The sequence below is a fragment of the Esox lucius genome, chromosome 16 (assembly GCF_011004845.1).
Source record: "Esox lucius isolate fEsoLuc1 chromosome 16, fEsoLuc1.pri, whole genome shotgun sequence".
Classification (NCBI taxonomy): domain Eukaryota; kingdom Metazoa; phylum Chordata; class Actinopteri; order Esociformes; family Esocidae; genus Esox; species Esox lucius.
In genome coordinates this window covers 30585312-30599746 of record NC_047584.1, presented here as the reverse complement: position 1 = coordinate 30599746, position 14435 = coordinate 30585312, and the positions used below count along the sequence as shown (strand labels likewise).

General features: G+C 42.8%; 1 protein-coding gene across 4 annotated transcripts; it reads left to right on the top strand.

Annotated features, from left to right (window-relative positions):
* Nucleotides 1-3238: 3238 nt before the first annotated feature.
* Nucleotides 3239-13305, top strand: mboat1 (membrane bound O-acyltransferase domain containing 1). 4 transcript variants are annotated; one of them, XM_010866412.5, is made up of 14 exons: nt 3239-3367; nt 3475-3571; nt 4767-4912; nt 4995-5072; nt 6426-6521; nt 7759-7814; nt 7994-8048; nt 8806-8998; nt 9679-9871; nt 9976-10079; nt 10441-10505; nt 10906-11038; nt 11289-11440; nt 11975-13305. In XM_010866412.5, the coding sequence occupies exons 2-14, from the start codon at nt 3482-3484 to the stop codon at nt 12138-12140; spliced, it is 1527 nt and encodes a 508-aa protein (XP_010864714.2). In that variant the 5' UTR covers nt 3239-3367; nt 3475-3481; the 3' UTR covers nt 12141-13305. The 4 variants fall into 4 exon arrangements, with proteins under 4 accessions (XP_010864714.2, XP_010864712.2, XP_010864713.2 ...); XM_010866410.5 differs by having other exon boundaries at nt 3240-3363; XM_020055113.2 differs by lacking the exon at nt 3239-3367 and adding an exon at nt 4409-4559 and having other exon boundaries at nt 3487-3571.
* The last annotated feature ends 1130 nt before the right edge of the window (nt 13306-14435 follow it).

Below are 14435 nucleotides of genomic sequence, written 5' to 3'. Positions count from 1 at the left end.
TCACAGTATAGAAGATAAAATGGCACACGCCATTGGACAGTGGAATCAGGACACGTCAGACGCAATCAACGTGCCCATAACATGTTAATCAAAAATAATCTAACTGAATCAAGAGCTTGTTGGAAAGTCAAACCACATTTGCTTACATTCTAAATCGAACTGTTGTTCATGATGTATTAAAATTTATTTTTAATTAGCTTTTTTACCCAGGTGTGTTTATGACATCTCAACATCATGCCTTTTACAAACGGTGGAAGATACTGACGAACACGTACTAGGCCCTGTATACTTTGTTTAGCATACTGTTGTGCACAAAAGCAATTGGAATGCCTAATCATATACGGCAAATTACCCCTTTAGACTCCGGTCGCACGTTTTAAAACAATCATTGATAACACATGAATAATTATTGTCCTGTTTTATTAGCATTTCTTACATGCAGATTTGTAATGGTCTACAACTCTTTCTCGTGTAGTGCATAACTTTCATTGCCCAGCAGGAGGCGCCCTTCGGTAAATCAAAACTGAAGACAAGTAATCTCTGTTCAGCCTTTGACAAAACTGTCAGGTATAAAATTCTCATACATTTGAAAATTAATGCACATGATGAATACCCACACCATACACCCTTCTCCCCCTCAATATTGATTTAGATTATGAAAAATGTTTACCAAGAAAAGCTGACAGACTTATTCGAGGCAAGGAATAGTTACAGAGGATAACCGAGAAAGACGCTAGATTGGTGCTGAAACGTCGGTCACCTGTAACCTATAAATCCAATGGATTAAATTGAGCTGTAAACAAAAAAAAATAATCAGCCTTTTTGTTTGTTCTCTCCAACTACTCTTTGCCTCGGTTTAGTCAGTTTCACAGATTTTCTTGGTGAGCCCCAGTTGTTCAGCACCCCTCCTCTCCTCCTCATTTGCTGAAGCACGGCGTTCCGCCTGAACACTCAGGAACATTCAATGGCTACCTTGTAATGACGGTTAATGTAACAACAAATCTAATACAAGGTCTGAGCTGGCAGGGTGGGACAAAGCCGGGCATTGCCCGCCCAGATAGAATCTTTGCCCCCTGAGTTTTGTTTCCCCATATACACTGCAAATGGTATCTGAATTAGATGTGTGTGTCCCATTGATGATACATGTCCCCTCGGTCACTTCATGCTGACCCTGGGCTTGTGAGCTGGTGGATGTGATCATTTTTGTTATGTAGCAGACACTCCACATCTATAGTGACTGACAGTTAAGGGCCAAACATTTGTTGCCTGAGGTCAAACCCAGGCCACTTGTTCCCTTGCTGAGCCAGGGGTCACCATATGGCCTGGAGGTTAGAGTGACAAGCAAAAGAGAAGGGAATATAGTGTGTCTGCAAAGACAGGTTTGTTGAAATAACATACCGTTGTGCCTTAAGGCACATCCAACAAAATGGTTCCCCTAAGTGAAGCCTATGCAAGTATTCCGGTTCCACACACTGTCAAAATATTCATGTGTGGTTTACTAATCTACCAAACCATGTTTGATTTTCGACTCACCTGTGTTCAGACTGGATTCTAACCTGGGTCTCTGATCCAGCCTACCTTTAAAGGTATCGACATTTAAAGGATTGATCCAGCATCTGCAGTATGTCAGTAGGTCTACTTTATATGTCACAGCATAAGATTGCCCTCAAATTATGAATTGCCGAAAGTGGCGATCAAATTGAATCATGGGCTATGGTGACTGTTATTTTGAAAATGATATTCCACTGAGTTCAGATATCACGAATAGTTCCATAATGTGAAATAAACACCTATCCATAATAAAATGTTACCTTGGTATTTGTGTGTGTGTATGTGTGTGTGTGTTTATGTTTTACTAACCTGGTGTTGGCCAAAAATCCCCACAAGTATAGGAAAACAAGGAAAATATCCAGTTTAAGGGTTAATTTAAGGCAAAAGGTTACAATAGGGTTTACGGTTAAGTTCAAAACACATTCTCGTTTTCACAGTGTGGGAGAAATTAGGGTTAATTGTTTTGGACAGAAGGGCAGATTGTTCCACCTTGCCGGCTTGTGGATTAGATCTAGCCCTGTTTTATATGCTCTTAACACAAGGCCTCTGAATAATGCACACCTACAAAAGGATAGGGATCCCTAACATTTTGCTGTGTGAATGTTCAGTGTGTGCTTTTATATTTTAATATTCCTTTATAACGTTTTCATACATTATTCTTAAAATTAGCAGTGATTGTAAATCAGGGAAGTAATGCATAGAATAATATGGTATCCTATCCCAAGGTTATACATGATAGGTTCCCCATTATTCATCAGAAAGGCTGTTATCTACTGTACATTTAATGATATTCCCAGGGGTTAATGTAACAATAGGCCATAATGTGAACAAGATTGGTTCTAGCCATTTTATAACATTAATCTTTACATTCCTAACATAAACAATTGTTTAAAACAACTGATTAAGTTCCTGAACAGATCATTTTATTTTTATTTTGCCATCATCAAGTGAGGTGGGGCATGCAGAGGAAAGGGATGACACACCAAAAAAGTTTCTTGAGCAATTTTGAAATAAACTTTTTTCTTCCCCCTAGCATGTAGCTTGGGTTGTGAAAACAACGTATCTCCAGTCGGATCCGGTCTGTCAAGAGCAGGTTGAACCGGTCCTCTCTGGATAACCTCCAAATAGCACTGTCTCTGTGATACCCACATTTTACTATCTCAGTTAATTTTCGGGTCACCTAAGGGAAGTCTAAGGATGATCAAATTAAGACAGTTGATGTGTTTGCTTGTGTGAAAGAAATGTCATAAGCTTTTAGTTCGCCGTCATAAAAAAAAAAAAAATCGCATCAGTGGTCAGAGCCACTCCTTAATTCATTTGACACTAATGACTCACTCATTGAAACGTCTAGGTCTGAAAGATCTTTGGTCTGTAATTTCCACTTCTACATACAATTTCAGATATGATTTATTTAGCAAATGTTTTTATTAACACCGAACAAATAACTTGCATTAAATAATATCCCCATAAAAAAAATCCTAATGCTGCTCTATATTTTTCTCCTACAGTAGCAACTGGGTCATATTGGGACACGTATATCTGTTGTGTAGATTTACATTTCACACAGCTGTCACATTTTAGAAACTAAATCAGTGGATGGTTGTGTTAAGTTACGGAACAAGAAGGCCATCCCATGTGCGACCTGCTGTTTCTACTGCCTCACTGCCTCTGTTCGTTCCTTGTGACAGTTCTGTTCCACGCCCGGGTGGCTCTTGGCTGCAAGCTAGCAGTTCTCGTTCCGGCGTATTTGCCGACTGAACATTTGCATAATTGTTCAGGACCGCTGCACAGAGAGGACGGCGAGTAACTTGAGTCCGTATGAATTTCAATCACTGAATAGCAATTACATTGTTCGAAAACATTTAATTGTTTATTCGGCAAAAACAATTACATTATTTTTCTGGGTGACTTGTTAACTTTAAGATGCAGAATGGAAGAGTTGGCAGTCTCTTCGTTTAAAACTACCGGTTCCAAATGGTTGCTTCCAGTGAGCGATTTTGTTGGATTTCCGTTGGACCAGGTATGATTGCGTTTTTCCTAAATCCTACGTTAATTATCTTTTGTCTTGTGAGCGACATTATATTTTGGTTTGACATATGCTAAAACTTACATGACAGCGTTTTATTTAAACCCAGTAGCTGTTAATTGTTCATTCAAAATTCCTGAAGTGTGTACACTTTTTAAACCAACATACATTTTCCGTGCAACAAATCCCTGTACCCATCCTCATGTTACATTTCAAACTGACCCAAGACATTTTTTGGTACTCCTAAAAACACAGTAACCAAATAGAGGAGGTCCTATGTGCTTAGTGTGCGGATTGGCCATCAGGCATTTTGGGCAAGATTTCTGGATTGACAACTTATATATAATTTTCTTGCAAGAAATGGGTCCTTACGGAAATTAATAGACAGGTGTTAATTGTACGCTGACATAACGACCCATGTGAAAGAAATGCCAGTGCCGATTTATGCTCCCAGTCTGACCCTGGTAGGGTCATGCTTTTAGTGGCTAAGTAATCCCCTGTCTAAGCCTGGGCGCGGATGTGTTTGTGTTCTTTCCCACTTCAGTGCTATAATGATTTACATCTCACATTTTAGACATTTAGCAGACAATCTTATCCAGAAACACTTTCAGTAAGTGCAGAGTTTTTAAGAGCGCTAGATGACACACAACCACACTGTTTAGTAGTAAATGCATAATTGTAATGAATTAATTCATCATCGGTAAAAGTCAGTGCTGGAAAGAAGACCATACAAACAAACATAAAACACAAAAAGACCACAGGCTGACATGGTGCCAGTGGAGCTGTTGTAAGTACTCTGCGAAATGGTGAGATTTCTGATGTTTTTTGAAGATGGGTAGAGACTACCATCCTAGACTCCACTGCAAGCTGGTTCAACCGTTGAGGTGTCAGAACAGAGAAGAGTTTCGACTGTGTGGTTGGGGAACTGCCCCGAAGGGGTGGGACAGCCAGGAGCCCAGAAGTGGCCGAACAAAGAGCCCGGGTAGGAATGTATTGTTTGAGCATGGCGTTGGGTCCTTTTGTTGGGTCCGTGGCGCTCATAGCGGCATGGGTGATAGTTCCCAGGAGTGGCCAGTGCAACGACAAAAAAAGAATGTGTCCGTTTGGCTTAAACGCAAGAGGACACTGAATTAATGAGCGCCCAGCTTACCCGGACCGGCACTCAGGCCATTGGCTCCTACCTGTGCAGGTGAACTTCTTGGCGTGTCAGGTGTTCGCCCTGTGTGCAGCGTTCTGCTTCCGTCTCTACCTCGGCCCCCGGGACACCAGCCCCCTGCTTCGCCATGCGGTCGCCATCCTCTTCGGCCTGTCCTTCATTACATTCTGCTTTGGCTGGTAAGGAACGTGTTTACCTCATTGCCCCCCAGTAATCCTGGATGTGTCAAAGTAACACTGTGCTTGGTTTCTGTGGGCACAGGTATGCTGTCCATATTACCCTGTTGGTGATGGTGTGTTACTGGATCCTGGTCATAGCCGACACCCGCAACATCCACAGGTAAACAAAAACAACATCTATGGGTGAACAAAGTGTAGATGGGTAACAACACAGCAAGTTGTCTTTTATGTTTTTGTTTATTTCACCATTATTTAGCCAGGTCATTTGAGAACCAGTAATCATTTTCAGGGACGATCTGTCATAAGGAAGCGCACCATTTATTTTTTTCTAGATGACATACAGATAAACAAACACTATGAGGGAAATAAACATACAAATTCAATTAAAAAAAAAGAAAAGCTGCCTGTTTGGGTTGTATTCAGAGTGAGCTGTGATTAAAGTGTCAAGTTTAATGGAGATGTGCTCTTTGGAACAAATCTGTCATTAAATCAGGGAGAACGGACAACAATGGGGTCCAACTGAAGTGTGGCTTTTAGGAGTGACCATTGAGAGATACTGTACCCACCAGAATTGGCTGGAGGCTCGTTTTTACAGGTGTATATTTGGCCGAGTGAGCAAAGGATGCTGTTTTGAGCAAGAAGAGACACATTTTGGATTTAACTTAAGACTGTGAGTGGGTGATGTATCAGAATAACACTGAATGAGAGTGAGCAGTCCAGCTGTATATCAAGACATTTGTAGCCATATATCAAGGCATTGGCATACTCTGACTCAATGTAAGGGTGTATTTGGGGTAGGCTTTGCTTTCCATTTTAGTTTTTTGGTATTAAGGAGTGCAATTTGACAAATTGCGCTTGTTGGGAATGGTAGCTGGACTTGCTAGAAGGACCAGTCTGTTTGTTTTTTGTGTGTGTGGGTGTGTACGTGAGTTAGTGTACGCTAGTGCGCGTAGCGTTGCATGTGTGTTTAAGTCATGGAATGTGATTAATGTAACTAGGGATTTGTAATGCTCCTGGTATTTGACGTTAGGAATTCCATGAAGGGAGTTTGATAAAGACACCATTGTCCTGGGTGTGCCATCGCCCATCTGCTTTCCTACTCCAAATACAAACACCATGAATCACTAGTTTGTCTTGGTTTATTGAGGGATGTTTTTTTCTTTTTTCTAACACAGTAGTTGTGTGTAGATCTGCTGGTCTGTTTTAAGGTGATTGCTGGGAGGCATGTTGTCTGTATGAGCAGGATATCAAGAATGTGAACATTGATACTGATTTAGAGTTTGATTGAATATGCTGTATATATATAAAGATGCCATATCTTTTTAAAACAGTATATTCAGGAGGAATACAATCAAAAACCTAAGTGTAAATGGTTGGAGGTAGATTTTGTGTAAATGACAAAATCCAGAAGCCCCGTTAGACCTCGAGTCCACTACAATTGGCAACAACCTCTGTGTGGTAACAGTCATGCGCTGGTGGCTGGAAGACAATGTGTCTGTAATTTCTCCTCCAGGTACACTATGACCGTGGCCATCAGCTACCTCACGGCCTGTCAAGTTAGCAGAGTGTTCATATATAGCTATGGGATCCTGTCAACAGACTTCTCTGGGTGAGTATGTCGTTCCAGGTCAACATGGTGTTGCTGGACGCTGGAAGCTCGGTTGGTAGGTCGCAGTGCCAACTGTAGTCTTCCTCAGTCTACCTCAACCACTCATTTTCTGTGTTTTTATGTCTCTCTCTCTCTCTCACAACATTTCTTTCAGTCTGTCTCTCTATCGTTCTTTCTTTCACTTAGATTTTGCCACTCCCGCCTGATTGGTCTGTTATCTGCAGGTTACCATGGTTCCTGTAGATAGGGGTTAGCACTACCCTGGACAAATTAGCCAACTGATATCTTCATTCGTTAGTGTCAGAACTTGCCACGGATTAATCTTATTGAGCAGCATGCCAAACAGGCCTGATGATCTATTCATGTTTGCCGTTCTTTCCTTGTGGTTTGCTTGCAGCGTCGTCACATGAAGATGATAGTTTTGTTTGGTTACATAGAAGCTATAGCTTTGGGGTCTGTGATTTTAGGTTCTCCATTTTATAAGGACTTGCCCTCCCAGAGTGTCTGTGGATTGCCTCCTGTGTCATCCTTGTAGACCTTATAATGCCCGTCGGTGCCTGTTGTCTATGGGAACATAACGCGGCCGTACAGTTGTGCCTACGCAAACACGCATGTGCGCACACAAACTCACACACACACACACACACACACAAACACAGTAAGTGCATGACATTCTCTCACAAAGGACACGTGTCTGTGTGTGGCTAACAGTGGGAGTCTATGTGAGGGTCTGAATCAATGAACGTGGAGGACAGGCAACTCAATGAGGCCGGAGAACAGTCGTGTGTGCTGCAGGACACTGGGAGCCTCAGTAGCAGAGCTCATCACTGTCCTTCCTGTGCCCTCTGTGGGACAAACAAAGATACTGTTCACTAGATTGTACTGCAGATGCCGTATCTTAATTCGAGGCAACTTGCTGCGGCTGGAAAACAAAAGCACTGCCGCAGCTGGGCATGGGAATCGTTACAAGGGTTATAATTAATTGTGGAGTTCTTTTGTTTGCGGGGTGGACATGTTTGTTGGGGCAAATCGGAAATGTTATGATGGAAATTCCTGCAACGACCCTGGGACCAAATTTGGATATGGCACGTGTAAGTAATGAACGCTAACGTTGTCCTCGTGGATTTGCTGTATGAAACGTTTATCGCATTTACTTCCCTTGTGTAAAGCGTCTGTCCTCTGTGAGCTTCACATTAATCTGACTTTAGAAACTCAAGACTTTGTGTCCTCCCTACAGGCCGCTGATGATCATTACCCAGAAAACCACTATGTTAGCGTTTCAAGTGCATGATGGTAAGACCGGCACGATGGTAAGAACTAACCCATGTATCTACATAGTACATCAAATAATGGATAAATTTTATCTCGCCTAAATAAATGTGAAACCTGTTTATCTTCCCTTAAAAAACTGCTGTTATTTGATGGCTGAATAGAAAAACGATACCTTTTCCCCTGTCATTGCTGTTTTCCAGGTATGTCAAAAAAATCGGAGGACCTCACAGCAGATCAGAAGCGTCTCTCTGTTACGTACGTATTTATTGTGGTATTCTTATCGTACATCGCAGTCATCTAACCGATTCTATAGAGGCCCTAGTGAGGCTGTTTAGGTCTTGGCTGGCACCCAACTGAGACCTAAATAACCCTAACTCGTTAGTGTCCTAATTGATCGGTCTGGTACAAGGTGAGAGCAAAAAACTCGGGCCTCCGTGGAACCGCTTCGACATCTGCACCACGCTTGGAATGTTAATCTCAAAGTACAACAATTAATTAGCTTTGAATGCATTGCATGAAGGGAGAACTTTGAAAACCCTTACACCTTTGTGTAACTGTCAGATGTTCATATACTACTTGGGCTGTGTTGGAGATCGGCCGCGGTCAATGAACTCTGTTACCCAATTGTTTCCACAAATGATGTTGATGCCATCACATTACTGTCTTCTCTGTGAAAGTCCTCTTATTTTTTGTTGTCACGAGATGTCTCAAAACTGATTACACTAAAAGGTAGAAACGTGATTCAGGTTGGGTAGTGTTTAACACAAGAAGGGAGGCTCTGAAAGTGACATTGATGTTGTCAAGAAAGAAACAAGGAGTCCCAGGGGGCAGAATGTGTTTGGGATGTCAATACAGATTAGCGTCGGTTTGTGCAGCAAAACAGAGATTAGACTTTGGTGTGTCTGTCTCTGGTTGTCTCCCCCCTTGTTCAGTGCCCCCCACCCCATCTCCTCCCCCTTTCTGTAAGGTGACCGTCTCCGATGTCCTTTCACCCTTTTCTCTCCGTCTGCAGCTCCAAGCCGTCATTGATAGAATACCTCAGCTACAACCTGAACTTCCTCAGTGTCCTGGTGGGTCCATGCAGCCACTACAACGACTACATCGACTTCATAGAGGGACGACACGTTCAGCGAAGGCTGGGGAAACCGCCCGGGACCAACGCTGGCCGCAGTGGCCCTGATGAAGTCCCTGAACCTTCCCCCATGGTAAGGCTTTTGGAGAGCGTTATAGTACAGAAGCACTTTCCTTCAGCGAGTCGCTGTGGTAACTATTTTTCGTTACACTACAAAACACTGTAACAGTGTGTTTATTACTGATGAGTATGGGTTCTCAATATCTAAACACGTAGAAGACGCGCACCATCTTTTTTTTCCCCCTTTCTGTTGACAAACAAAATGAAACATAAATACATTTTAAATACAGTACAATGTAAAGCATAAATACAGTACAACATGAAGACACCAAAAATTGCCAACTATGTCATTTATTTGCCATTATGTGCCACATCAAAATGACTCACTTCCAAACTTGGAATTTCATGGCTTACTGATTGATTCTAGTTATAGATTATGTATAAATAAACAACATTAAACATCCATCACAGAACAGGAGTTTTGAAAAAAAGATGGTTCAGCACCAAAGTTCCAGTCATCACATTTTAGATAAAAAAATTTATTCAAGACTCAATTAAAAAATTTATTAAAGAAGCTGGCCAGAAAGGCCATTTCCTAGAACACATGACTGCCCACTTATTGATGTGTGCCTTTTGGTAAGTACATCAGTCAAAAATCTTAGCTGAATATATTTTACCAGAGAATGACTTTAACACATAGTGGTTTTCCAGTTTGCTGTTCCATTATGTGACTGTTTTCCCGTGTTTCTTCAGGCCGCTGTCACACGTAAACTGGTCATATGTGTTGTGTGCATGGTTTTGTTCCTGACCCTCACCAAAGCCTTCCCTATCACCTATAACGTGGACAGCCGTTTTGTCAGTGAGGCACCTTTCCTTACCAGGCTGTCGTACGCCTTCTTCTCCATTCAAGCTGCACGACCCAAGTTCTACTTCGCATGGACTTTAGGTGACTCTGCCATGGCTGTCATGCAGATGGTATCCACCCATTACAGTTCTATTTGAAAATGTTTGAACTGCTGAATGAATGAATGAGTGTGTTTGTCCCAACAGCTGATGCCATCAACAATGCAGCGGGATATGGGGTTAAAGGTGCTGATGAAACGGGACGCGTTTCCTGGGATCTCATCTCAAACCTCAACATCTGGGGCATTGAGGTACGTTTGCCCGGTCAAACAAGAATGCTCCCCTTTGTATTTATTTAATGTTTCCTGGGATCTCATCTCAAACCTCAACATCTGGGGCATTGAGGTACGTTTGCCCGGTCAAACAAGAATGCTCCCCTTTGTATTTATTTAATGTTTCCTGGGATCTCATCTCAAACCTCAACATCTGGGGCATTGAGGTACGTTTGCCCGGTCAAACAAGAATGCTCCCCTTTGTATTTATTTAATGTTTCCTGGGATCTCATCTCAAACCTCAACATGTGGGGCATTGAGGTACGTTTGACCGGTCAAACAAGAATACTCCCCTTTTTATTTATTTAATGTTTCCCCGGGCGACACTCTTTCTTTGCAGACGGCAACAAGTTTCAAGAAGTTCATAGACAACTGGAACATCCAGACCGGTGTTTGGCTGAAAACGTGAGTAATGAATTATTACAAGATACAACATGTTCGTATTTTAATGTGTGTACGTGATCAGGTGTAGATCTCCTCAGTGTGTACGTGATCAGGTGTAGATCTCCTACAAATTAATAACTGAAATGGAGCATGAGCAGTAATGCTAGCAAAATAAAGAGCAAAAGGCACCATAGCAAGCTAGCATGTACATCATTCAGAGAATACAGGATATTGGTAGGAGACCATATCATTACAGGGACTTCGTTTTATCCCATATCTAAGTTGAGGAGTGAAGAGCGTTGAACTCTGGACCGACTCCATGGGGATATTGTTCAGACATAAGCGTAACCCCTCTACCTGAATCGGTCCTTTGTCCGTCCTATTTCCCCCGAGGAACTACCGAACCTCTCCCTCTCCACAGGGTGTGCTACGACCGGGCTCCCCGCTACCGAACAGCTCTGACCTTCGTCTTGTCTGCACTGTGGCACGGGGTTTACCCGGGATATTACTTCACCTTCATCACTGCTATACCCATCACTATGGCAGCCAGAGGTGTAAGTACCCATGCTATATTGCTGCTATACCCATCACAATAGCAGCTGGAGCCAAAAGGACCCATGATATATTACAGCTTGTCATGTTGTTCATGCTATATTACAGCTACACCAATCACTCTGACAGCTTGTCATAGGGCCCATTAGATGTTCATATCTGTTTCTGAAAGCTCCCGCTCTTCTTCCTCTCCAGCCCTCGGCTCACGCCTCTTCTTTCATGCCCTTCTCTCTCCCGTCTCCCCTTCCTCAGGTTCGTAGGAACCTCCGTCCCCATTTCCTGTCCTCTCATCTCATGAAGCTGGGCTACGACGTGCTAACCTGGGCAGCCACTCAGCTGTGTGTTTGCTACACTGTCATGCCCTTCCTACTGCTGGCAGTGGAGCCCACCATTGACTACTACAGGTGAGAAAACATCCCTTTATTTCTCTTAAAGGGTCAGATGTCTGTCTTCGGTGATAATAGTATCTGTAAATATTTCAGCTGGTTCCTGCTTTATTGGACAGGAAAGTGGGGGGTTTTGAGCCGTAGTTCGGATTTGAACCTACGCTGCAGTAGTACAAGCACCAGAGCCTGCTAAATCCCCATAGGCCACGTCGTGATAATTTGTAACCTGGATTAAGATCTGGTTGGTGCTTTCAAGTCAAGCCCTTGGCTTGTGAAGGAGAATTTCTTTTCTTCTAACACATGCAGGACACCAGGAGCATTACAACCAGGGGATTTTTGCTTGACTCAACCCCCTCCCCCCAAAAAGGTGCTTGCCAAATGTTGGCCTTTAATATAACAATGGATATTCGAACAAAAAACGGAGGTTGTGACAGTTTCTGGAGTGCATGCCTCTGCCCCTCTTAATCAAGCATTTCAAGGTGAAGAAACTTCCCTCCTCCTTTCATGCATCAGTTGCTGTAGCTCCTCATCATGTCCTCCTTCACCCCGCAGGTCGATGTACTTTCACGTCCACATCATCAGCATTCTGACTGCAATCGCACTGAGCCGGGGACGCCAGCACGGAGACGGCGCTAGCTGTAGCAGCAGTAACGGCACCAGGCCCCCTTCCCTCCAGGAGCACCCCCCGCCCTCCAACAACAACTTGAAGGGAAACTAAAGCGTTCCTCTGCGGGGGGGGATCCAGGGAGATGCATGGGCTCTGTGGGGTGGGGTGGGGGGGTTGCAGACAAAGGGGCCTCTGTGTGGCCACAACAAGAGAGCAGGCCTCGGCAGGGGGCTGGAGTCCACTGGCTGGCCGGGGCTAAACTCCACAACCTGCCAGTCCTATGGTCCTCCCAAAAGTGTGCCCCCTCCCCTCATGGAACTGAAAGGTAAAGACTGGCTTAGGAACCTCGCCGTAGCTCATGACAACACCAACCTGACGGGGGCATTGCACAAATGAGAAGGTAACCTTCAGGGGAGAGGAGAAAGGCGTGACAACCTTCAGAGGCCCAACCGAGGAGAGCTCTGACCCGAGTTAAAGCTCCCAGGTCATAGAGTTAGATGTGGCTGGTCCATTTCTTTTAATCTGTTCAGTAGAAAGGATTTCTCTAAAACAATCTCAAAACCTTGAAGTGTGCTTAAACAAGTGTTAGTGTAATGAAGCTGTACAGTGTTTCTTTGTTTGTTGGTGCATTCGTTGTATGTTCAGAGTGCAGGGAAAGTATCACACGTCCTGTCTAGATTCTACTACTGTCCTAGTAGTGCAGTATGCTGCATAGGGAATACGGTGCTATTTAAAACACAATTACAACTCTTATTAGACGTTTAAAACGTTAGAACCTGCACAATGTATGGGTCCAACTCTAATGTTATTTAAATGTATGTATTTGGTTGGGGTCATTTAAGCGTTGAAAAGAGCTGAGAATGTTTACTTATACTTGTTTGGCTGTAACAAGGGTTGAGAAAAGTGCACATATATTTTGTGCTACAGTTTCAGATGAAGTTCCTACCGCAACAGTGACATCTGAGAAAAAGTGACATCTTTTTCCAGGGATGTGCATCGCTTTTCCTGCTTTGATCGAGGTCCAAGATTGTTGCTCAACTACTAATTATGCTAACTAAAACCTCACAGTCTCTGGACACATAAAACACACAAGCAGAAGGCTTGACAAGCTCGAAACTGTTCTTTCTACAGTGAAATGTTAATCAGGACATCACAAGCTGTTGAAGAGCTTTCTGAATATTTCATAGACCATAGATGGCTTGAATTTTATAATGTTTTATAACATGATTATTGAAATTAATCAGCAAAAATAAACAGCAAAAATAAATAAAAGTTATCCCAATGAGTCTCGAGCCTTTCATTGCTGCAGGACTCTAAAATAACATTGAAGACGTTGACCAAATGTGCGTGGAAAACATTCCTCTCTATGACCTCATGACAAGAGGTGGAGACAGAGGTATTTAGAATTGGAGACAGACAAAATAAAAAGAGAACCACCTCAGATGCCAATCATCATTCCCAGACTTGCTCACAGAACAGGAGGCATGTGAACCTGGAATGTGACAGACCGTGAAACAACACTAGCACTTGTTTGGTAAAATGCTTAATTAATAACTCCTCAAGGGACTGATGTGAGCTGACCTACAAGTTGTCAAAAAAAAAAAATAAGATAGCTATCAGAAATTGTCCACCATCCAGGTACAACGTTGATGTCAATACATTCATTATTATCTTAGTTGAGGAAAATGCATGGACACAAATTGTGCGTGTTCTGAAAAATCGCAATTTAGACCTAACAGGCACTGCAGCCAGTAACACACGGACTTAAATCCACGTATTTCGACACAAATGCCTGCTAGTCAACGTATTTCAAGTCTGAATAGGGCCCAGTGGATTCAACCCGTAATAATGAAAACACACAGCTTTGATAACAGCAGGGGGAGCCATCGAGCAGATTACTGGTGAAAATGAATCTGGTGTGAGATACACTGTCATGCTTTATGCATTCATCAGTGGCATACCCTCCTACCAATCTACCATCCTACAGGAATTTGTCCCAGCATCCAAAAGTTCAAACCATAGAATTTGATATTAGTACTCGGTTCAAACAGAATAGACTTCAAATGTAAAATCTGCTTTTAAAATCAAGTGTTACTGTAAAGTTGAGACACGATGAACCCCTCGTCTTTACCAAAAGCGTGAAAATGCATCCGTGGCAGCCACTTCATGAGAAGCAAACCCTTTGTACTGCCACTGATAGCTCTGCAAACTCTCGACTTTGAAGATCGGTTATGACATAAAGAATGACGTGGGGGGAATTTATTTCCCTTGTGTTTCTCTTTTTTTCTTCGTTCAATTAGTATTTGGACCAGTGTTCCCTCCCGATCTCATTCATTTTTTAATACACACTGTGTGCGCACACAAGTTTGTATGGCTATCCTCATGGGGACCATAAAATAGAAATTG

Excerpts from the sequence above, each read along its gene's own strand:
- mboat1 (XM_010866412.5), top strand. The coding sequence starts at position 3,482 with ATGGAAGAGTTGGCAGTCTCTTCGTTTAAAACTACCGGTTCCAAATGG. Across the intron at positions 3,572-4,766 it reads TTGGATTTCCGTTGGACCAG|GTGAACTTCTTGGCGTGTCA; the intron begins GTATGATTGCGT and ends CTACCTGTGCAG. Across the intron at positions 9,872-9,975 it reads CTACTTCGCATGGACTTTAG|CTGATGCCATCAACAATGCA; the intron begins GTGACTCTGCCA and ends TTGTCCCAACAG.